Source organism: Trachurus japonicus, chromosome 18 (genome assembly GCF_045865225.1).
Source record: "Trachurus japonicus isolate A0001 chromosome 18, Traja_1.0".
In the NCBI taxonomy this organism is placed as follows: Eukaryota; Metazoa; Chordata; class Actinopteri; order Carangiformes; family Carangidae; genus Trachurus; species Trachurus japonicus.
In genome coordinates this window covers 22,497,905-22,522,576 of record NC_140924.1, presented here as the reverse complement: position 1 = coordinate 22,522,576, position 24,672 = coordinate 22,497,905, and the positions used below count along the sequence as shown (strand labels likewise).

At 41.6% G+C, this 24,672-nt stretch overlaps 1 protein-coding gene across 8 annotated transcripts in view; it reads right to left on the bottom strand.

Moving 5' to 3' along the window:
- The window catches only part of LOC146969352 (RNA-binding protein with multiple splicing-like), a 37,405-nt gene extending 18,907 nt beyond the window's left edge, over positions 1-18,498 (bottom strand). For all 8 annotated transcript variants that reach the window (XM_085759887.1, XM_085759888.1, XM_085759890.1 and 5 more), the window contains exons 1-4: positions 18,041-18,498; positions 4,234-4,311; positions 3,073-3,111; positions 384-446 (exon numbers count right to left, since the gene is read on the bottom strand). In XM_085759887.1, the coding sequence (XP_085616013.1) occupies positions 384-446; positions 3,073-3,111; positions 4,234-4,311; positions 18,041-18,103 (243 nt within the window). In that variant the 5' untranslated portion in view covers positions 18,104-18,498. The remainder of the gene's footprint in view (positions 1-383; positions 447-3,072; positions 3,112-4,233; positions 4,312-18,040) is intronic.
- Between the last annotated feature and the right edge of the window lie 6,174 nt (positions 18,499-24,672).

The following is a 24,672-nucleotide window of genomic DNA, read 5'->3' as shown; positions in this document are numbered from 1 at the left end:
TATTTGAATCTCCCTCATCAAGGCTTTCTTCTGAGCTCCATTCTGAAAAAAAGTGAGATTAAAATTAAACCCTAGATCAATATCTTCTATTTATATGTGAAAGAAGAGCGCATTTTCCTCCTGACCTTGCAGGATCAGTGGCAAAGCTTTGAGAAAATATATATATATAATGCTTTATTTACTTAAAGACAAAATGTTGAAACATACAGTGTTTAGAGCTTCTCTTTCTAGATGTGAATGTAACGTAGAAATGTCTGGATCCCACCACCCCTCCCGATATCAAATGCACGGAAAAGCAAAAAAGATCCGAATCCGAGTCATCACAAGATATACCGGCGCTGAGCTGGTGCTTGAGAGGAGCGCGGCGAGGGCATGACACTTACGTTCAAGGCATTCTTAGCAGCCTCCGCCTCTGATCGACTGTCAAAGCTGACAAACCCCACTGGCTGGGGAGACAAGAAGACAGAACAAAAGAAAGAAACATGGTTTAAGGCAGAAAACTGAGTCTGCATTTCTGTCTGAGTGACATAGACATGTTGTTCTTTTTTTATATATATATTTTTTTCCTCCATTTCTTATCATACCCACCCCCACCCTCTCTCTCTGTCTCTCTCATTCTGTTTATAAAGCTGTGGCGACATAGAGAGAAAGAAGAGAGAGGGGGGGGAGAGAGAGAGGAATAGAGGCTGGATGCTTACTTTGTACGAGGAGAGTTCATCATTCGGCTCCCCTATGACCAAATACGGGCAATGTGAGAGCAAGAAAGTGCGTGTGAGTGAGTGTAAGAGAGGCAGAGAGAGAAGAGAAGAGAAGAGGGGAGGAGAGGGGAGGGGGGCTGAAAAAGGAGAAGAGATTGAGAGAAAGAGGAGAAGAAAAATGGGGGGTCTTGAGAATTAGGATTTAGAGGTTAAAGGTGAGAATAAAAATGAAAGAAAGTGAGGGGGGGGAGGTAGAAATTGTTTTTAAGACCTTCCCGAACAGGCCTGTCAGAGGAAAACCAGTGCAATATATTCTTGTTCACATCTACTTCGGCGGTGCTTGTTTATATTCTGGTGGCACGACTTGAGAGCCGGTGCCCTCAATAGTAAAGGTGAACGTCGAGCAAGAGGGAAAAGCAGCCGAAAAGACAAGGATGCAGGTTCAGTTGTCAGATTTCTAACCGCTGCTGCAGACGTGAACAAAGAACACACTTTTTTCTCTCTTTTTTTTTTGTTGTTGTTGCGGTATGTGTATGTATCTGTGTGTGTTTGTGTGTTTGTGTGGATGGGGATGTTGGGAGGAGGTGGGGGGGGAGTGAGGAGAAAAACGAAATCTCTAAACATGTCGCTCCCATGAGGTCGCGCTGCTGCGTGTGATCTGGAAAAGCAGTCTCGGGTTATGGGAATTTTGAACAAGTTGAGTGAAGAAGAGGAGGAGGAGGAGGAGGAGGAGGGAGGAGGAGGGGGGAAAAAGAAAAGAAGAAACACACACATACACACACAGAAAAAAAAAAACATGGACTAAGTGAAGACGTCAGGAGGAGGAAGCGTAACGGGAATATAAATAGAAAGGGTCTGAGATCTGGCTCTTGCTATATATGGAAATGACTGCGTGCTCTCTGGACAGGAAGGGAGAGGGAGATCGATTGATTTACGTCGCCACTGTCATTGCCATTAGTCGGGAGGGGAGTCACTCAAAACAAAGCCCGAGGAATGCTGCACTGGTGCTCCGGCGCGGCGACCTGACTGAACATAAGTATCGGCTGACGTTCGTCGCGTCGAAGTTGGCAATTATGAAGCTTTAAGAGTTCTGTAAAGAGAGGAGCAAAGTGCACGGAGAGGTGCCGGGCGTCTCACGTATTCATTAAACATGCAAAACCTGCACAGACCACATTTTCTAGATTAGGTTAGAGGAGGGTCAGTGTTCTGTAGTTTTTGGACTGAAGTGTAAAAAAAAGTTTCAGGCACTTGACTAGAAACTTACACGGGTTATTTTATCAACACTGAATTAATCAGCAAGTGTTTTGAAAGCAAACTGCTCCCAGCTGTGATGTCACAGGGTCCTGGAGTACACCTGAACACCCCTCTACTCTCTCCGATGTGAGGATTTGCAGCTTTTTCTCTGTTGCATGCATTGTAACTGGGAGGAATAATCAACTAATTGAAAGAATATTTGACAGCTGGATCAATAAAAACACTTGCAATCGCAGTCCAACCCCATAAGGTTCAGAAAAAACTCAATAAACATTACATTAACATTATTAGGATTACAACAGCTGTTCCTGACAAAGCTTTAAAAAAAAACCTAAATTTGTTAAAACTTGTAATGAGGTTTTGATAGGATGCAATCATAATGAAACACAAAAAGGGGAAATCCTCAACCACACAATGGGATTTTCACTCTTCCTGAAGAAATTTAACTACCGGGAAAAAAAAGAGAGCGCTTCCCTTTGTTCTGAGTTTTAGAGGTATTACACTCGGCACATTCAATCTAAATCGTGCTAAACCCTTCTAATGAGCATGTCATGTCTTTATGGGAAACAGTGTAATGTGGTAATAAGTACACTGACATGAAGCTAAATTGCTTAACTCTGGATGTGGACACCTGCCAGCTGAGCTCATTTTCAGTCCCGTGCCCCTGGAGGGCAAAAAACTCAACCGTCAGTACCGCTCTTGTCAAAACGCTCGCTTTGACACCTCAAAATTCTTTTCCGTCTCCCTTCCCATCCCGGCACGTCCCGCTGGAGTTGACTGTCTGCGACTACAAGCATACTATCTCACTGCCAAAGGCAAGTTGGTGCAACACTTTTTTTCCCTTCTCTTCCTCCCCCACCCCCCTCAAATAAACTTTTTTTTTTCCTTTCTATTCCAGGTACTTCCTAACAAAGACTGCTAATCCATCATCGTCAACAAAAGCCGATAGCAACAAGGAGGGGGGTAAAAAAAATAGGACAGAGGGAAGACAAAGACTTGAAGGCGTTGATGAGCAAGGGATTGCGTAATGCAAACAGCAACGGCATGATGAGAGACAGACTGATGGCTTCATTCATTAGTTTGTATGGAAACACAGTGCTCAGTGTGTCTTGTGGCATACCTGTTTAGAGGTGAGTTTTATCAAGGAGCCTTCATAGCCCTGAAACAAGGAAAGAACATGTCAGAAGTGTGAAAAAGTGTCTGCTGACAAAGACAAGTGCAATTTGATGCATAGAACAAGATATATAAAGGATTCTAGTGAGGAAAATGTTGCACAACACAATTATTTCATGCAAAAATATTGAATAACAACCTATTTTCTTCCAGACCAGGGGCTCCTGGCTGTTCCTCGGACCAAACTAAAAACACAAGGTGACTGAGCCTTTCAGTCGGTGCCCCCCAGACTCTGGAATGCTCTCCCCCGGACTTAAGAGCCTCTGCATCAGCCAAAGTTTTCAAGGTGCAGCTAAAAACTCACCTGTTACTACATATATTTGAATTGCACGTTACTAAATTATTGTGCCCACTGTCACTTTTATGATGATTTATTTTGTCTTTCTCTGTTTTCTATTTGTATTCTGTGTTTTAAAATGTTTATGAAGCACTTTGTGACTTTGTGCTGTGAAAAGTGCTATATAAATAAAGAAAGAAGCATATACTTTTTAAAAATCATGTATTTTTAGCAATGCAGAGTCACAACTGATGACAAAGATGAGCTCTTTCATGGGTCAAAGAGTTCTTATGAAGACCATATGGACTGGATTGTTATGTCTTACCTGATTAATGGAGATTTGCTGCTTTCAGCACTCATGATATAAACCATTTCCTCAGAGTACATACCATGAGCATTATCTAAGTGAGGGATTAGATGCATAGCAACTGTCCCATTATTCACCTTAACTGTGCCGCTCGGCACCGCTGAAGTGCGTTATTCTGTTAATCTGATGGTCCAGGGAGCTCGCAATATACAAAACACATTCACCTGAACTCAACTCTGGGACTCTGCTGCTGTCACAAAGTGAAGTTTCTTAAGTGAAGCAAAATAGCCTTGTTTTTGTATCACAGGCAGCGGGCCATTTTTCCATGAGACACGCACACACATAAGCTTCCCGTGGATCAAGATGTGATTGAACCTCGGCTTTAGGAACACAGACACTTGAACCTCGCGGGAGAGTTTCCATTGCCGTTTATTTCATCACCATTAATGGAGGTCCCATTGACTGTTGGAAAGAAAGCGGCTAAGAATAGCTACAGCCCATCCATTTAAAACATACAAACATACCTTAAATGGTCTGAACAGGAGGTAGAGCTCCCGCGGCTTAATATCCAGTGGAAGCCCACTGACAAATAGCGTTCGGACCTGAGGAAGACAAGAAAGAGATCATGTATTTTTCATTAACCTCCACTGGTTATAAATAGCTACCTTGCATACCTGACAGTAAAGGATGAGGATATGAGGGAAGGACAATGAGCATGAGTTGAATAGCTCCCTGGATTGGCTTTTACAGTGAAAGAGACTTTTCAGATGATATAGGCCTACATGTATTTCACAGCAAACACACCCTATCAGTTCCTACACTAAGTGTACTGTTCTCTCCTGTTTAATCTATTGCCTGAGCTGTGTTTTATGGCAATCCTCCCTCACAGCTCTAGCCTCTGTTTTACATTTGAACTCTTCAACTTTGCAACTCGAGCTGGCATTGCTGGGGAATTACAATGTATATGTTTGCTAAGAAAGACTAAAGGAACATTTAAGTGTTTGTACTGAGTCACAGAGAGCGGGACCACATGGGGATGTAACAAGAGAGTAGCTCCAAATGTGCTTTCAGGCAAGGAAGTGGTTATTATGTCATGTTACAATGTGTGTTGACAGAGACGTAAAATGAATGCTGTGTAACAACACTGGGTGCAGTGAAAGTTTTAGGTTTATAAAAAGGACACTTTAGTAAGTTTTTCCGAGGAAATCTCAGTCCACTGCTACTTTGCCAACAGTATAAGCTGCATATGTTACCTAAAACCTCAGTGTCAGCACTGAGAGATGAAAAATGTGAAGATGAAAAAGGTAGATGCCACTGGTGAGTAACAGAAAGAAGACAGCTGACAGTGGGTGTGCCGTGAGAGCGAACTCGTCTTATGCACTGCATGTAGCCTGCCGAGAAAAGGGATGAACTTGAACTATTGCTTTGGAAGCTATGGGGAGAATGTACAAGAGAGTGCACAAGACAATAAGTGAGGGCTAAACTGAAGGAGTGCAGTTCAGCAACATGTTTCTGAAGATCTGTCACTTGTGTCAAAAACAAGTGTCTAAATGGCAATGCAATGGTGCAAATAAAGACTTTAGGTCAAGAAAAAAATTGAAAATAAAACTTCACTTTTTTAAAAATGTGCCTATCAAGCAACCAATTAATACAGGAAAATTATGTAGCTAATGCCTGAATAAGAAGACTGCTCCGATACAGTAGGCTATCTGTCAAATAAATAAGAATCCAAAAGCTACTAGGCTGAACTTAGCATAAATATAGGGTTAAAGCTAGCCTTGTTGTGTGTAGAGATTGTAAAGTCTACCCATTAGCTCTTGTGGTGGTCCAATTAACACATTATATCCTGCATGAAACCCTGTGGAGCTAAAGGGAGTGAATTCCATGCTTGCCTGAATGTGTTAACTTGAGCTAACAAGCTGCTAGCTTTAGCCTCATAGCCTAGTTCATAATATTTATAACTAAAAATAAAATCTTTGTAAGTTTTTCCCCCAAAATCATTCCTGTTTCTTAAAGAAACTGAAAATAGCATGAGGCTTAAAGTTATTTCTGAAAACGCCTGAAAACAGGGCTAAGAATTTCAACAATGCAAGTAGGCCTAGGCTACATTTAACACTTCTTTAACTGAGGTAATTGGCCAAAGCTGTTAATTTTGGCTCTAACATCACTAGTTTTTGCTATGTCAGTCCTCATGCTACTCTGTTGGTAACTTGACTGAAAAGCTTTGGGTGAACAGCAGGTACATCTTTCAGTGTATGCAGACACATTAGCGCCAGCGCCAGCACTTAATAAACGCGGATGTAGCTGCGCTGGAAGACACAGGTGCTGAGACGCCCTGTCACAGCTCATGAATGCAGATCTGGTTACATTTTGCAGGCGAAGAAACGGGAAAATTTTATTTGTTGCATGTAATTGTAGCTAGATGTGTCTGTCCTTAATAAAGGGCCACTCCAGGAAAGAGTTGTTAACACAGGTATTTCTAACTATAAACCAACATGTGTCTTCTATTAACACAACAGCTTTCCTTCTTTTCTTTTTTTCGCGTGCTTAAGCTTTACAAAACAATGAAAACAAATTATTTATTTTTCCAGTATTGTAGTACTGAGATGGGGCAGATATAATAATAGATTAAAATGTGTTTACACAATTGTATTATCTCTACAGGCCCTAATCACGCCTCCTACCTGGAATTATCACCTAATTAAAGTTGGCTTGGTACAGGGAAATAATTGCTTTAGTGCAGAGGAGGCATCAAAATCGAACAGTAGACTGTGTGCATCAGACCTTTACCATTATCTCCACCTTTTCGCACCAACATCAATACTGCAATTGTGGATTTGGATGCATGTGCGCTTTAACTATTAACCCAATACTATTTAAAGCTGAATTCTGAATAAAACCATAGGTATGCAGTTACACGTAGTGGATTCAGAGCACCCAGATTCATTAGATAGTGGAATCACAACTCCGGGGACAAAGGAACTGCTGAACTAACACTACACCTCATTCCCACATGTAACCTGATACGCACCACTGATGCCAAAGTCAGAGCAACACACAAACAAAGGAGCTTAGCAACTGGGGGGGGAGCAATAGGCGGTGAGTGCCAAACCGACCATCCAGCCAAAAAAAATCTCACCTCGGCGACTTTCTCACCTTCACTCTTATCTTATCTGAGCCGAGCTGAACCCTGCAGGCCCATCACTGGGCTCTGTCTGCGGCAGGTCTGTTTAAATAAACTCCACTGAGGGCCACCTTATATGGACTTAACAAGGGAACAAAGAAGTCAGGGCAGGATGGTATCAATCAGACAAAAGCAAGGGCAGTTACTGACAGCTGCTGAGGCTGAAAAAACTACGTGTGGTGGGAAAGATTCAGAAGATGCTGTAAAGAAAAAATCCAAAAGGTATTTGAGGAGTAGACAGGAAAAGAAGTCATTTTTAAAAAATATTTCTCTTTAATTTCTAACTTAGGCTTTGCTTTCGCTGTTGTTTTGGCTGCTCTTGTCATCGTGGACATAACTCTTGTCGAATCTGCACATGACCACAAAAACGGGCCAAAACAACATCAGAGGGGAAAGATCTGCTGCTGCTGCTTGGCTGACAGATTTATATTTCACCCTTACGTGTTGTTCCTTCACTTCATGTGGATACAATTTGAAACTTAACATCAGGTCATTACAGCCAGACATAGACATCCAGGGTGTAAACTTTCATTTAAGGTTGTGATAATAATAGTAGCATTGATGTATTTTTGGATACAATCATGTCTGTCGACTGAAACTTGATTGCTGATATTTTCCCCAACTTAGGCGCACATGTTAAGCAAATCATCCTTCCCCTTGCCAAGCTATCGAAGCCCCCCATCTTGGATTTAGCTCCTGTCTTATGTCACGAGCCGAACAGACACTTGAGATGTGGATGTGCTGCACGAACCCGGATCGACGCGCACAACAATGAGTCCTCGGCGCGCTCCTAACAATGGGACATTCTTGGCCGCGTCGCACCTCATTCCTGAGACTTCCTGACGTCAGCTGTTGTGATATATGATCGTTTTTCGCCGTGTGTCCGGTGTGGAGTCGACTGCACATGCTGGATACGGGGGGATGATTCACAGGCAAATGTGTCAACAGCTCTCTGTTGCAGACATCTGCTGTTGATTACAGTATCACTCGTTATTTATGTTGCTTTGAGGCATGAGGCTGGAAAAAAAGAGACGCAGAGAGTTATAAGTGCACTGCCACCGGGTGAAGTGAGATATCAAGATTTCATGATGTAGTAAACTAAACTAAACTGAAGGTCAAAGCCGGAGGTTGAGCGGATTCTGCAGATGTGTAAAAAGTAAAAAAAAAAAGATAAAACCCTCTGCAACTGTTTTATTGGGTTTTAGAGACATTGTTTTATTGGTTTCTCGTGAGTCTTATAGCTTCATTTCCATAGCGTTGAGTGGACGGTTACGGCCCTTTGAATCATTGACCATTTATGGCGTGCTCACACACACCAACATGCAATGCAGGCTTCAATCAGAAACAGCGGTCCCTACCTATCACAAGCCAGCTGTGTACTTCACAGCCGGCGTACCAGCGCAGTTCCTTGGCAACGCCTTCGCGGAGCACAGCAGAGCGTGGAGCCCCAGGCCAAAAACATCAGATCCTATTAAGGCCACTTCTGCAGCAAGTCCCAGGGGATCAATGCACCTCTTATCAAACAGCCCTGACTCCACAAGCCCCCGGATGAGGTCATCACCCTATTGATACTCTATCATTGCACCTTGCAGGGTTTTTTTTCCCGGTGCCACCTAAGGTTGTACTGTAGAAGCAGGGGGGGGTCAGAGGTCTGCGCTCGCAACAATACTCAACAGTTCCAGTTGAGGTGTTATCATAAAGGATAATTGTGGTTTATTACCGGTGAGATAACATTGTGCTCACCAAAGTAAGTATTGGGGTGTGGGAACTGGAGCTAAAACTAACAATTGTTTTCATCTGCGTTTTATCTCTGTTATTTTCGCAATTAATCAGTTTGTCTATAAAATGAAAAAACCTTGTGTTTACCATCATGTCTCATATGACTGAGAAAAGCAAAGATTGCCATCGTTTGATGAAAATGATTAAAAACACATTGTAGTTATCCAATCTTTTCTGGCTTGTTTCTACCCTTAATGCGAATAAAGAGACACTGTTACACACAACTCAAAGTGAGCTCACCAAAATGTGCAATGATCCCTCAGTGGGAGTATGTTGAACCAGGAAGTTGATGGAGGTTTATGATGGACAATATGGGCGGTATCAATAAACATATTGATGGCCTTTGTTTTAACCTTCGATGAACCTGCAAGTTCGGTTCACACCTGCGTGATCATGCGACCGCTTGTGTTTCCTGCTCTGTCAGAGTTGTTTAATTCTGAGATTCTGAAATCTCAGCAATTAACTTTGTTACAACTACCGACAGAATCGTTGTCAAAGTTCAAGCCGTAATAAGCCGGCGCTGTTCTTTAAATGAGCCAGATGAAGGAGAGAAATAACAAAGGATGATAAATTTAGTATGGAGCAAAAACATCTGGTATTAAAAATACCAGATACAGAGTGATGGTTTTAGAGCTTTTTAAATGAAATGTCACGAAGAGGAAAAAAAACCTCACTTAGGCTCTGAAACAAAGAGACTATCTTTCCACCAAAGCACCTTTCCACTATCAAATGTCAAGAAGCTCAAATAAATAAATAAAAAAACTTTAAGTAATCCCAGAACCTCTTGATAGCTGGAACAATATGTGACTGGAACACCATTAAAAACTTAAATATTCAACATTTCCTCCAATGCGGCCTGCAGTTTGTCAGCCATTAGGAAGTGGCTCGATCTGTCACATTAAATGACGTAGTAAATTCCTCATGTGTCATTTATATTCAACTTGCGTTATAGACTTAATATAACTAATGCCTGAAATGCACTGCGACTTTCTCTGATATTTGCTATGACTTTAATTGAGAGCTTTTTTGACCGTCCACTCCGGCAGGAACGAGGGACACGACCTTGGCGCGATGTGAGATTAGTATGTGTTTCTTTCTCCGTCCCCCTGTGTGTGTGTGTGTGTGTGTGTGTGTGTGTGTATGTGTGTGTCCGACAGCCAAGTTAATAGATACAAGTCCTTCAAGCCAGATGTGGCAGGACACAGCTCTAAACTTGAAGCCTTGAAAGACACAGTAAAGTGGAGAGCAAGTGCATGCACACTATACAATGCTGCACAATGTTGCAATTACCTGTGTATGAACCCCCCCCCAAAAAAAAACAAAACAAAGAAACTCATTAGAAACTGTTCCTTGTACATTTGCACTAGTGAGCTTCAAATCCGCACGCAAGTCGTTCACTGTGCCCGGGTGAAAATCAAAGTCTACCTATAAGCGCATGTGAGCTCAGGGCGAGCTGAGTTTTCTTGCATCAGTTGAGTGTCACATTATTAAAAGCAGTCTGGCTGACAGACTCCCACACTGCTTTGCTATCTTAGTTGTCGCTGATCTGTGTCGGCATGGCCTTCCATCATTCCCTCGAGCGTTTTTTATTTTATTTTTCCAGCATCTTCCTTGTCGGAGAATGTGAAGAGTTGAGAGACCGCAGGGCCTGAGAGGTGTCGAATGCCCATAAATGGATGACCACATTTGTCTGTTAATCACTGGGGTTCAACAGGGTCAAGTTTCACATTCGGGGTGAAGAGGTCGCAGGCTAAGTCCGCGTTATTGTGGAGGTCAGAGGTCAACTGTGAGGTTGAGCACACTCCAAACATCACGGCCGAGTCGTGAAAGGAGAGTTCCTTTGTTTTTCCCCCCTCCCTCCTTCCCTCCTTGCTCGCACAAGTGCTTTTGAGCAACAATTACGGTCTCGGTAAGGGTCTGTAAATGTTCCAACGGGTTAACCTTTAAAAGACATTTAAAACAAATGACCTAGGAAAAGCAAGTAAGTGCACACTACGCAATGTTTTTTCCTTCTCTTGCTTCAGGAGTCGTTTCTTCCTTTCTCTCTTTCTCTCCATAGCAGTTTCCTTTTGTCTTAAATGAAAAGTTAATGACACATACATGCTCTTTCTTTCTCACCAGCCATTTCGGACTTCAGCAAAAAAAAAAAAAAAAGGCCCGAAGGTCATCTGGATGACGTACGGGAGAGAAGGCCGACCCATTCACAGATTGTCAGCTACACATCAGTTTGACTCCTTGGCTGTCAGCTTAAGAGTTCATCACAGTCTTACATACTAGTTTTTCCCCTCTCCTTCCTGTCTCTCATCTGATGAGTCTTGATGAATGTACTTAACATTCCAGTGTTCATTAACGTGAACTAATCGGCTAAGTCTGTGTCAGCCTTCGCTGGGCTCTCCTTTGTTGCCGCTTGCCCAAGTGGACATCTTAAACTTGTTTGGTTTTGAGGTTGGGTGGGCAGAGGGTAAGTGTCCTGTGCCAGTGGAAAAAAAATGGAAAACAGTGGGTGCTCTGTCATCCTTTGTGTCTCCACGAGGAAACCTAAGCCTGCTGCTGCTGCTATGTTGTTTCCTTATGGGATAATACAGCTGTTCTCTTGTGTTTTTCATAGACAGCACTTGACGATCCCATGTTCAGGGTTGCCAATGGTGATTATTGTGTTATCAGTATATCAGTCTATAAATCTATCATGAAATGTCAAAAAAAAGAAAAAAGAAAAAGAAAAAAGCTCAACACATTTCCCGTAGCTCATGCTGATGTCTTGCAATTGTGTAATTCTACTAAAAAACTACTAAGTAGAGTAATACGAAACAGAGAAAAGAAACATAAACAAATCTGGGATCAGCAGATGTTCTTCATGTTTGGCTTGATACTTTTTTTTTTTTTTTTTGTCCAGTGATCCAAGGATTTGTTTTTTGTTTTTTTTAAAGCAAGCCTTTCTATGTTTGAAAAGGTGAAATTGTAAGCGATTAAGTGCAATCTTTCTGTGTGCATGTTTCCCACAGTCCTAAGTGGCATTTCACATGGTTTGTTTTGTCTGATCGGTCATCCATAACCAAAAGATTCAGTGTAGGCTACTGTCATATGTGATAAGGAATATAAAACCTTCATATCTGATGAAGAGCAAATGTTTGGATTTACTAGTAAATGCTTTAAATGAAGCCCATCACATTTGGATCTGATTAGTGTCAATTGGACTAATTGTTTTGGCTCCAGGCTAACTGTACTGTATTGTAATGGAAGAATATAATTCCTACAATAAGGACTTTTTAATTTTCTGCACATGGGATTTATATTACAGCTTTCAATGGGCGATGTAACAATAAAATTGCCCCAGTTTGTGCATTTAAGGGCTAATTCACTGAGGCCTCTCTTCAGACTCTTTCAGTTTGGAGCTTGGTGCCACCTTTTCAGACGAGTCTGGAGCAGTCTGACCTTGGACAGCCAACGCTGACCAGCCACTCGAACGACTATTGGCACACAGATGGGTTGTCGGACAGACACGTTTCTCCTTGCTGCCATTCATCCTCGCTCGCCTCCTCCGTCGTAAGGGCTCTCTCTTCCTACAGTGTGACCATAAACGGCTCTAGCGCTCAGAGATCTCAGGGTCGCGCTTTCAACGTATGGGCCGATAAGGGAGTGTCCACTGGGATTAAAATGGGTGCGAGGGAGAGAAAGAGAGAGGGAGGGCAGGAAAAGAAAGAAGGGAGGGGTAGGAAAGAGGAGAAGAAGAGTAGCAAATCATAAGCAGTGCCAGGGTGGAGGGAGAGAAAAAGGGAGGAAATAGCATGAGAACGAGATAAAGAGAGAGAAGGAAGAAAAAAGGGTGGGACGTAGGAAAGGACGGAGGGAAGGAAATGAAGGGGAAGGGAGATAAAAATGGAGAGAGAGAGAGCATGAAAGGAGGAGGAGGAAAGCTGAGGGGGTTAAAGCACAAAAAACGAGATGAATTTTTAGAATTAGTGAAAAGCATGCAGAGCATTAGAGGAGTGTGAAGGGAGGTGTAAAGAGAAACAGAGGTGAGATAGTGATCAGTGTAAGGTGGATAATTATAGCTTGTGAGTAAGCGATATTAAGTGGAGGTGAGTGAACAAGCACAGAAATGCGGGATGACAAAGCAAGACAAGATGGCTGACGCTCTCCAGGCACAAGCTCACATTTCCTTCCGTCGCGTGGTATATCATTAATTACAAAGAAAACTCCCAGTTGACAACTGAGGCCTTTTTAACGGAGACAGCGCCTCTTTCCCTCACTCCTGGTCACTTTTAGTAGTTTTTTTTAATATATATATAGCTTTAGATATTTATTTAAATATCCAGTGCGATTCTTTAACGCCGCCTTTTTTCTTTTCTTCTCACATCAGTTTAGCAGGCTCCTTTGCCAGCCGTTCCTGACGCTAAGCCTTGTTGTTGTCTTTTCAAATACCTCTTGTCGCACAGCTGACAAATGGCTAAGATAAGATGACAATTCCCCCGGCGCTTTTATAAATAAACTCCAACCTATCAGACGGGTAGATGGGACAGGGTTTTACTGCATGTGCAAGCCTGTATAGGTTTTTTTTTTTTTGTCTATACTGGATACTTCATGGTATAGATGTGTTGTTGCTGTTTTTATGGTGTTATTTTAAGAACACTCCACAGTCTTAATTTAGAGTGAGTCAATGTGAACAGTGTCTTCGACAATCCATGAGATTAGATTCTTTGTATGTTTTCCCCATTTGCCCTATCATGGCCACTTTACCTTCTAAGCTCCCCTCCGGTAACGTTTCATGTCACAGAGCGTTAATATATCTGCGTGCCCTTTTCATAGATACATGCACACGTAGAGACCACACACACGCACACACATATACACACACTCGCCCACGCCACTGTGCTGCAGCCCAGCGTGGCCTCCCTCTGCTTCACAGTGCTTCTCCAGCAGCGGAGCTCCCCACCTACCATCTCTTCATGGAAAAGGTCACGCCGGCCACATGACCTGTTATCTGAAGAGGAACCTGGTGGAACCCCGAAGCCAGTGAGCCACAATCCAATTACACCCCAGGGAGATATGCCACATTTGCTGAACTCTGCTTGAATGATATTCTGTTTCTCTTTTGGGCGCTTGTAAAGATCCACTTACATGTTTATGGTCAACCGAGACCTCGACGAAACAGATGTCTGACAAGGTTCGAGCTCCAGCTGTGCTAAGACTGTTTAACGAAAGAAAAACTGTTTTATTGTGAATTTGCGTTTCAAGTCGAGAACGGTTCCATCCTGTGGAGGAAACAATAAAAAGCGTAGATACTCTGCGTTCAGTCATTTGTCAAAAATGAGTTGCGGTTTCACAGTGGACCTCCTGCATTGGCAAGGCTGGGCAAGTCTCGGCTTAAATAAACATGAGTTAGCTTGAGGGAAACTGACGGCAAAGAGGCTAAAGGTCAAGCTCAGTCGGGTGACTTGGTTAGCTATGATGCATTCCATTTACTCCCAACCTGTGCTGCTTGTCTTCAACATTGTCTCTATGAAATGATCACTATGCCACTTCAACTGCTGTTTTTTCCCCCTATTTGGTCTGTAAAATGTAAGAAAACAGTTACAAAACAGGACATAAAGTGACATCTTCTTGCCTGTTTTGGCTCAGTTCACTCACAGATACCATAAAAAGAGAAAAGAAGCAAATTCTTATATTTGAGAATCTGGAAGGAGCAAATCTTTGGCAGTCTTTGCTTAATAAACGACTTAGATGATTAATGGAATGATTAATTACTTAAAATTTGGACTGCAGTGGGTGATTAATCTGCTGATTATGTCCTTGAATAATAGTTTGATGTCTAAAATCTAAAATAGAGACACTGTCTGAGGCCCAAGGTGATGTATTCACATAGTTTGTTTTCTCTAACCACTAATCCATAAGCCAAAGGCTTTCGCTTTTTAAAAAAAACAACTTTTGCGGCACTGGGTTTGTTCCTTCACTGCATGCGCTCTTGTCATAATATGTTACCTTCCTGATAACACAAATGCGCCTGGAATTTGTCACCTCGCCTCAGTCTTTATGACTGTACTTCTTATGACTGTCTCTCCAGTTAAAAAATGAAGAAAACATCCACAGAAAATATATTCAGCTCTTCTCCTGACAGCGACTTCCAATTTTTTTTTTTTTTTTTAAGAAAAATCAAATCTACACTCCACTTCTTCTATCTCCATACAAGGCCTGGAATCCGCAGCTTGACATTAACCACGTAAGAGACAGCGTGTCACCTCGACTGCATCAGTAGCCGTTGAGTGCCACAGTATGTGAGAGCATCCAGAACACCCGATAAATAAAGCTTATCAAACCAGTCCGCGAGATTAGATGCTGCCGGCCCGGGGCCTGAAAAACCTGCATACCTTGCCCGCAACAAGACCATGTTTGGTGAGCAGTGGTCCACAGAAGATAAACATTAAGCATCGTCGAGCTTTGGTGTACACTGATGATGCCGTGTGAGGTTGAGCAATGAAGCAGGCATGAGAAGCCAAGCTCGCTACGGCGCTTTACTGGTGCGAATCAGTGATCCATTGAGTCACATACTACACTGTGCGAGAGTGTGTGAGTGTGTGTGAGTGTGTGTGGGTGGGTGGGGGGTGCTGCTGTTGTTCAGCATGTGAGAGTCATACCAGTAAGGTTGTTAAACTTTGGCTCTCATAAGGTCTTTATTTTATGGTTACTTTAGTGTTGTTCAGCACAAAAGCTGTTTGGCATTTTTACATTTACTAGTTTTGAAAAGAGGAACTTGGTGAATGTTTCGGTTCAGGGGTTAAGAAGGGAAAAGTTGAAAAAAGAGATGTGAAGTTAAAGTCACTTCATTGCTGATAAACAATGTCATATCTCACTTGAATTAAACACTCCTTTCGTAACAAGATAGACTAAACTTTGATGTTGATGCGTCATCATGGAAAAAGCCAAACTCACATCCTCTTCATTTGTGTGTTTTTGTGCATACCAGACACTCTCACATGTGTACAAAAGTGCATGGTGTGTGATTGCACTGTGATTGTAAATGTGCTACAGTCTCCCCGAGACCTTGCTCCCCTGCATACAACACACGCCATTACAGCAAAGATAAAGTGCTGCTGTCTAAACTCACGTTAATTCACCTGAGTAAATTTAAGTCCCTGCCGGTCTGGACTGCTTCCAAACATTTCCATGACCATTAGGTCCCTCTGGCCATTTCTCTCTCTCTGTCTTGATGTCTGACTTTTACACAATGCAAGAGACACAGAGCCTCGTCCAGTCCCCTCTGCTTGAATTCAAAGAATCTTCTTGGGTTTATTTATCAAACAAAGAGACAAACAGCAAATTAATTATTCTCTTTTTGACTAATATCCTAGTTATATCTGCATTAATCAATTACTTATTTGGACTGTGAAATGTCAGAAGACAGAGTTACATCTCCCCAGAGTCCAAGGTGACATTTATAGATAGCTTATTTTGTGACTGATAACTCAGTGTGGCAAATCCTCACATTTAAGACAGTGAAATCAACAAATGTTATGCATTTCTGCTTCAAAAGAATACAGAAATGAATCGTCAATTAACAAAACAGTTGCCTAAAGTGACCGAAACACTGATTAATTGACTAATCGTGTTAGCTCTAAAACGATGCTGTGTTGAGGGAGTGGAAAATAACCAGATAATTAACTATGATGAAAATGATATTGACGCAAATATGTGTGGAGCCACGTGGTGCTTGCTCCAGCACTCAAATATGGGAATATGTGTTTGTATCTTGTGTCATACCAAACCAAACATTTTCAGACGTCACCTTTCACTTTAAGGACTTGTGAATATTCAATAATGACAATAATCATCAGTTGCAGTTGTATGGTCAGGAGCTGGTCCAAAAAACAGCCTGTGAAATATTTCTGTTGCAGAACTGGATTTTGAGTACACAAGGTCAAAAGTTGAGTGGAGCTTAAAACCGAAACTCTCCATTAAGTTTCCAAGAAGTCAGTACTTGAGTCTCTACCTCATCTGTGTGGTGCTACAGTAACTCTTTGCATCCATAGTAACCTCAGCAGTCGACCAAATATGGTATTACATCAGCCCGGGCATGTTTGGCTATTCAGTTACAAAGTGATGAACTGTACAGTACACACTGAGCCTTAATCAAACTGCTCCAAAAGAAATATCAGATATAATCAAATATACCTTTCTTACATCACTTTGTGTGGAGTGTGGAGCTCTGAAATAACAAGTCTGACGTCTGAATAGAAATATTTCCATGCCGGGGAAAATCACCTCATGCAAAGAGAACCGCTATAAACCTATTAACCAAAAAAAGGAGAGATTATGGAACCAGATTGTGCAATGTTTACACAGAGGAAGAGGGGAAGAAACTGGGCTGTTATCCAGCATCTTGGAGAGGAAATACATTTTCACCAGAATCTAAATGGATTACCTCACAGTTTTGGACGCACAATATCATTCTCGTGTGTTAAGATGTAACAAAGTTATGTTCGTACTAGGGAGGGCTTCTCTTCTCTTGCATGGCTGTAATGCAGTGGGTCTGGGTAACAAAGACTTATTGCCTACATGTTGCAGCAGCAGTTGTTAGAACTTGAATTGCTCCCTCAGCTTCAGTGAAAACTAATTCACCCTGGCTCGAAATTCCCTTTACCGCTGTGTTTCACTGTTGTGTGGAGTCTGGCTTCATGGTACAGTAAGCCAGAGCTGGCAACACTTAAGTCTTTTGTCAAGTAAGGTATGATTATCTTCAACTTAGTCCTGGCTTTAGAGTTTTTCAGGAACTACTTATTAGTGATGCATCGACTACAAAAGTCCTGCCTTGTTCCTGTCCTCATCATTCAGCATGTCTTCAACTTTGTTGTAGCCTAAAATGTTTTTGTTTGTTTGTTTAAAAGGCATAACAGTACGGACATGGTTACACTGCAGCTGAGAAAAATATAAAATATAAACATAACAAAGGCTGTATCACCGAAACAAAAGTGAAGGAAAATGGATGGCAGGTGCACAAATTAGGTAAAGAAAGATATACTGCCAACAATACGTCATGAGTGCGCCATACAGTAGGGCTGGTAATGTAACAGGAACACTAGCAACTTTTACAAGGTAAACACGGGGCTACAACAGTGAAAAATGCTACATTATAACAACACGAGACACATACACAACTACAGGAACGTTACAGAGATACGATAGGTGATAAAAAATAATATTATTAATACGCCGTAGTGGGTAGAAACTCGCTATCCGGACGGCGAGTGTCGTCTGAATCTGAATCGGCGTGTTAATGTCGTTACGGGTCACGGTTCGACACGTTAAACATCAAAGGCGCCGTTAACGAGCGGAGGGGACCAGGTGTGTGTGCTCGCGTGCGGGTATATACGTACCTCCTCTTCGTGGTTGGTGAATTCACTCTGCTCGTTCTCTTTCTCGATTTTGTTGTTATTCATTCTGAGCCGGACTCTCTTATCACTTTCACTTGGACCGTCTTCTTCTTCTTTCTCTCGCCTCTCCTTCGTTCTGTCCTTCCTCTCCAGGACCCCAAATTTTTTTGTTATTTGAAAGAAGAAAAAAAAAAAAAAAAAAAAAAACAAGCAGCAAACCTCCGACAACAGTCCGCGTGCGGCCGCTGTCCTACTGACCCGAGCTTCCTTACTACTACTTTGGCGACATCAATGATAAGTAATGTGGTTTTTCTTTAAATAAAAAAAAAAACAAGAGGAGGAAAAACTCGGCTGTGGGTGGTGTTTTTTTTGCTGTCAGATATTCCTCAGCATTCCCTGGAAAGCTTCTCCGGAGGCTCTTGTTGCTGTTCCCCAAAATGAGATACTGTAACTGTTCATCTGGACTGCGCCGCAGGCAAACTTCTCTCCCATCTCCGCGTGAGGGAGGGAGGAAGGGAGGGCGGGGTGGAGGAGGGGGAGAGGGTGGGGTCTAGTGGGGTGGGGTAGTAGCTACAGGGTGGGTGGGATGCGCCCGCTGGATTTTGTCAAGGTTTATCAGGTGCTGGAGGAGTGACAGTGGAAAATCAGTGCCAATCGCCTTTTTAGGACCAGCTGAGTTTTATTTTAGTCCCTGCTGCAACAAGCTGCAGTGGGGGCTTCAGAAATGCAGACCCCACTCTACCCCTTCCTACTGCAAAAAAAAAAAAAAGTCTGATTTGATAGCAAAAGAGGAAATCCTCCATCTCCAGCAGGTACTTTATATCATTTATTTAAGTTTCAAGCTAGCTCCTCCTTTCATTTGATTTCCCAGTAGCCTATGTCCTAATGCCGTTTCAAAGCCTTACATCTGCACTCATTACCATGAAGCTGTTATTTGGTTAACAAATTGTGAAACGTGCTTCAGTGAGTTTTATGAAAAGACTTAGCATAGAGTGGAAACAGGGAAACAACTAAGACCAACCTCCAGAAAAAATACATTTTTATCACTTTTATTCTTTGTTTTTTGTCTAGATTAAACAAAATAGGACCTACAATATGTTAACTGTAATTTAGAGGTGCTGGTAGTAGAATAGCTACTTGGTTACCTTATGTTAGCTATTTTCACCTGTGCTAATGGTAAACTAATCTAACCAACTAGTTTCAGCTTTATCTTTAAAGTACAAACAAAAGAGTAGTCAAGTAACTCTTAGCAAGTGGATGAATCAACATATTTCCAAAATTTTAAGGAATTTTTAAAGATTAAAGAGATTTTAAGAGATGTTGAATCCTTGCACATTGTGAGCACAGATTAAATAGAAATGCAACATCACTTTGGCAGGCAGCTGATGCAATCCACGGGCAATCCATTGCATTTCTAATGGACCTATCAGCGGGTGGGAATTCAATTCTCTCATTTACATGATTTCAATTTCCTATGCACCTGTCTACCAGGTGTGCATTAAACAGCAACAGATGGTTGACAGTGTTAGATGTAGCAAATCTAAAAATAGTGCAATGGTCTAATTAATGCTTCCTCTCTTCAGAACTTAAACTCCCTTCACATTGCTATAACTCCTCAAATTATGAGAAAACACTGAGATATCATGACCTGAATATCATGTCCCGAATCAGTTCATAATGATCTAACATGTTGTTTTGATTTTTGCCCATTTTTTCTGCTTTATTTTTCACACTTTAACTGTGATTGTGGCGTCTTAAATTCACTTGTTTATTCATCACATTTTATGGTGTTGATCTTCAAAAGAGAGAATATAGATGGTGAGTGGTAGTGGGCTAAATTTGGTACAAAACAATATTTTCTCTTTATTCTCAAATTAGTAGCCAACTTCACAAATCAATGTATCAATCCGATTATTGCACTGTCTTTCATCTATTAATATGATTTACATCTAAATTGCAAACATCTGAGACTGGTGGGATGAATCAAATTATAGATACACAGCAGTGTTGTTGGTGCCAACAGGTCATGCAGGACATGTGACTCATTCTGTTGTAGGGTTTGGCATTCGTTGTAAATTTTCCCATGCAAATTGAAGCACTAATCATTAATTGTTTGTATTCGACTGGTTGCTTTCTTAGAAATAAACAAGTTCTTTGGACATTTTTCTCATCGGCAGTGTTTATGCAAGTATGTGCACAGTTGAAGAGACACTCAGCTTTGTATACGTTAACCTGTTTAACCTTTAACTAAGTATTAAATATAGGCTACTGTCAGTTTCCGTCATAAATCCAGCACATGACATGATGTTACCCAAGAAGGTGAGCATGCTCAGCATAATTCATCATCTGTAAGGACGTGCAGAGCAGGAGACACAGACAATTATCAACCCGACTGCTCAAATTCATCATGGCTCTTTAGTTGATTATTTCAAGGCCCTCCAGTAGTTTAGTAATTTCAGGCAAATAGTTTATCCCAGACATCACTGACAGATGTAGATAAACAAGGTTGTGCATGTAAAGAGCTACTCGAGACGACACCTGTAAATTGCTCAAGATTGGAATATGATAACAAGTTGCAATGATCCGCTATGAGATCACCCAAGACCATTTGATTTACGACCTTTGTGTGGGGAAACAGCCAGACCCTGGAGCCATGGAAGTGATGTCTCAACAGCAGTGGAGATGAGCAAACACTAAAAACTTTACTGGCACACCTATTATTGTCTACAGTGCAGGATGCAAAACAGCCTTAAAAGCAGCGATCAGGTGACAAGGCAGCCTTGAACGCTCCCCCCCCCCATTTCAAAACATTTATTTTGAGCAACTGCATCGCTTTGTATTTCGCGATGAAAAGTTCAAGAGCTGACAGTAGCTCGGCAGAGGAGACTTTGACTATATGTTGCATGAAATTTATTGCACAGGACAGACTCGCAGACTGTGACAGCCAGTGCGGAAAACAGAGCGAGTCGTTTTTGCTGAACTTGCACCTCAAAAGCAACAAAAGAAGGAAAAACAGTCATCGTGGATCGGTCTCGGAGATTTGTGCTCTTACTCCTCCCCAATCATGTCTATATCAATTACACGGCATCTGAAGCATACACAATGAAGAAGGGACATGGCAGATTCTTTTATGCTGATAAGAAGCAGTTCAGGATGAAGAGAGAGGGAGGAGGGTCTTGGAGTCTTCGAAGCAGATAAAAATGGAAATGTTCCCCTTGCTGCTCAACACCCCTGTATCAAAGCTTCCTGCTGGAGTCTGGGGAGCAAGGAGGGGGAGGAGAGGTAGGAAGAAGGAGGAAAGGATAGGAGTCTGGAGAGAGGGGGGGGAGATGTCCCAGCTGTGTTTGACAGGTCTCAGGGCTGAGCTGTGTGGTCTGATGCTTAGAGAGGGAGGGTGGCCCCCCACAAAAACACACACACACACACACACACACACACACCAGGGGGGAGGGCAGAAGAGCAGCTCGGAGACAGTCTGGTCACGGTGTCCTGGGTAACATGTCAGCAAGCTTTGACGTGGTCCAGCCTCACATTAAGATATCTCTATGTTATCTAAGGGACTGCTAGTTTAGGAAAATGCAACAATTTTTGGCTAAACTAGTTGAAGAAGCCTTGATATTTGGGTTTAAATAAATAAAAAGACGAACAAGAGTAGCCTACGCATGGTCATTTCTTTGCTTTGTTGCCACGAGTGTGATGCCTATACACGAAGCTAAAGCCAAAGTGTAGCTTGTTTAGCTTAGCATAAAGATAAACTAGCCTGGTTTTGGACAAAAATAAATTCACCTGTTACACAACCAAACTCATGTAACATAGTCCAAATGTACTAAAAGCAGATTCAGTTTCATACTGCTCTCGGATAAGAATAATTTCATGTCGAAGTTGGTATTTCTGAGATGGTCTTGTCGCTTGGCAACCTTAACACGGATTGGAAAGACTAATGCTAACAGATAGCCAAGCAATGTTAAAGATGAATTGACCTTAAATTAATTTCCCAGTTACCCATCAGAAATCTTAACTGGAGTACCCTCTTGAAGTTGGATCTCATAATTGGGAAATCAGAAGAACTTCACCAACCCCAAACTCTCCAAAATCCAAGATGGCTGCTCGGCACATCAACAGAAATTAAAGTTATGATATTTATTTATGTATTTATTATTTAGGTTTAGCACGTATGCCTCATTTCTCTCATTATATGTTCCAACAATGTTTGTATGTACAAAATAGGCTGCAACATAATGAGCCTTATTTAATTTGTATGGCAACAAGAAGCAACAATTTCCAGTTTAGGCAGTCAGTGCAGGTGTGACATCATTCCCAGATCTGACTTCTGATAACTAGCAAGTTCATATTTTGAGGTGTATTGATCTTCTCAGCCAACTCTTGACAAAAAAAAAAGCATAGGCCTATCTCCCAATATGTCAGAGCCAGAGATCTTTTGTTTTCCCAGATAAACATTTCAACTATATTCGAAGAACGTCTGCTGAAACAAAGGCAGGACTGAAGATTGAGACATAAATCAGGTTATCCAATATCATCTTCTGGATCACTGACTCATAGCTAAAAGGCCAGCTTGATATGAGCACCGAAACAAGAATCTATCATGACACAATGCCAATGTATTGACCAGTGGTGGATCCCCGAGGGAGGACCCCTGCGGTTCTTGCAATCCGCTCAGTTGGCTGTCAGACATCTAAAAGGTGTAGCCTGGCCTACACCCTCTCTCTGCATTCCTGCAACTCGGTAGCATATAAAACTCCTTATCACTGCATTCCACGGTTATTAACTTCCTCTGAAACAACCAAAAAGGAAAAAAACAGAGGGAGAACAATGTTGCAATCCTTTTAGAGGTCATCTGTAAAAAAGAGAAAAAAAATACAGCATGTAGACCTGACAGCAGCTCTGTGTTTGGCAGAGCAACACACTTCTCCCTCTTGAGTGATGTGGGGTAAGTGGCTCTCATTGGGCTCGGAGCCAGACCATTCCATTCCTTTGACTTACTGATACACAGCGTTCCTCACTTATGCTTAGTGCCCTTTGATCTTCCTCTAAGATCACTAATGAGCAATTTGTGGTCAGATTGACCTGCTCTAATTGGCCATGAGAGGCTTGGTGCTTTGTTTTAGTTTGCTCAGTCTTTTACAGTGGCTTCTCTGCAACGAACCCTCTGTTTACTCAACCTCTGTGTGACATAAAAATCACATTACAGGACGATGCTGGCACTTTTTGAAGTTTTGTTTTTAATCATCTAGGTTCTGTTTCATTTCCATTCTTTAAAAGAAATGGTGCCTGCACACACCCTGCAGAGCTTTGTGTGGTTTGCTGCAATAAATTCTTGCATCTTAAAAAGACATAGAATCTACAGCCCCCAGCAGCTCTTTTAAGATGAACATTTAACTGGGCAAAAAGCTGCTCTGCACTGAATACAAGCATGCAGCCTTACAGCCGGGTTTGTCCGTTCAAAATTACAATAAAGTTCATACAAAAAAAAAATGACTACATCTTCAGCAATGCTGACAAAAATAGAAAAATGCTATATTTTTTATTTTTTATTTTTATTTTCAATGAATATAACAGAAGATGCAGACAACATAGAGTTCAGTTTTAATACAGCACAGACTCAAGGCCTTAGTTTAAGCCACAACAGTACTGGATTATTTGACAGGGGTCACATGGGAAAGTGTTCAAAGGAAATCAGATGATTCTACAATTATTGGGGGACAACCAGCTCTGGGCTAAAATCAGTCTCAATCCAGAGTCAAGTGCTATAGTGACATGCTCACAACAGCAACATAACTGAGATGTAAGTTTACCATATTCACAGCAATTAGTTCGAGGTATAAAAGTCTAAATTTTAAAGTAAAAGTCAGAGAGAGCCGGTTTTTCTAATTCATCTTAAAACGGAAGATAATACTTGCACCAAATTACAGCAATTTATCTAATGCGATATTTTTAATTCTAAAATTGTTCTTCTTACAGGAAAAGCTGAGGATCAACAAACTCAAAGGTATTTGTACAACGTGCAGTGGACGTGATATCACTATTATATTTCATAGCATTCATCCAACAGTTTTGAAAATATTTCAATGTGGACTGACTCCCTAATATTGACTTCATATCAGAGTGCACATTATGTTATGCCATGCTTAGCCTACTATCACTCACCAAATACCCACAGGAAGAAATGCAAGATGGTGCCAGAAAATAATCCCTTGAGAAAGTGTCATCTTACAAACTCTTTGAGCAACAGTTGATTTCGAGGTTTGGTTGTTGTTTTGAAAAAAATCAAATTAATAATCCAGGTGTCTGGAAAAAATTTGGGTCTGAGAAAACTTAGCTTTATCGTTAAGTGTTGTTTTTCATCATATTTCCTTTTTCTGGACAGGCTCACAGAAGGAGAATGCGAGAGCTCTTGTGATTAAGTAGGTTGCATTACTGAGTAGTGAGGTAGAACATGCGTTTATCCTCAAGGGCATTGACGGGGTCGTCACGAGCCGCTGTGTGTTAAATCAGGCCGACTACGAGAAAGAAACCTGCTCCAGACAAAAAAACAAGTCCATGACTCATCAAACCACCTTCATTTCTGTTCATACATGGGAGAACTAGCAGTTATGTGGAGAACCAGAGACACAAGA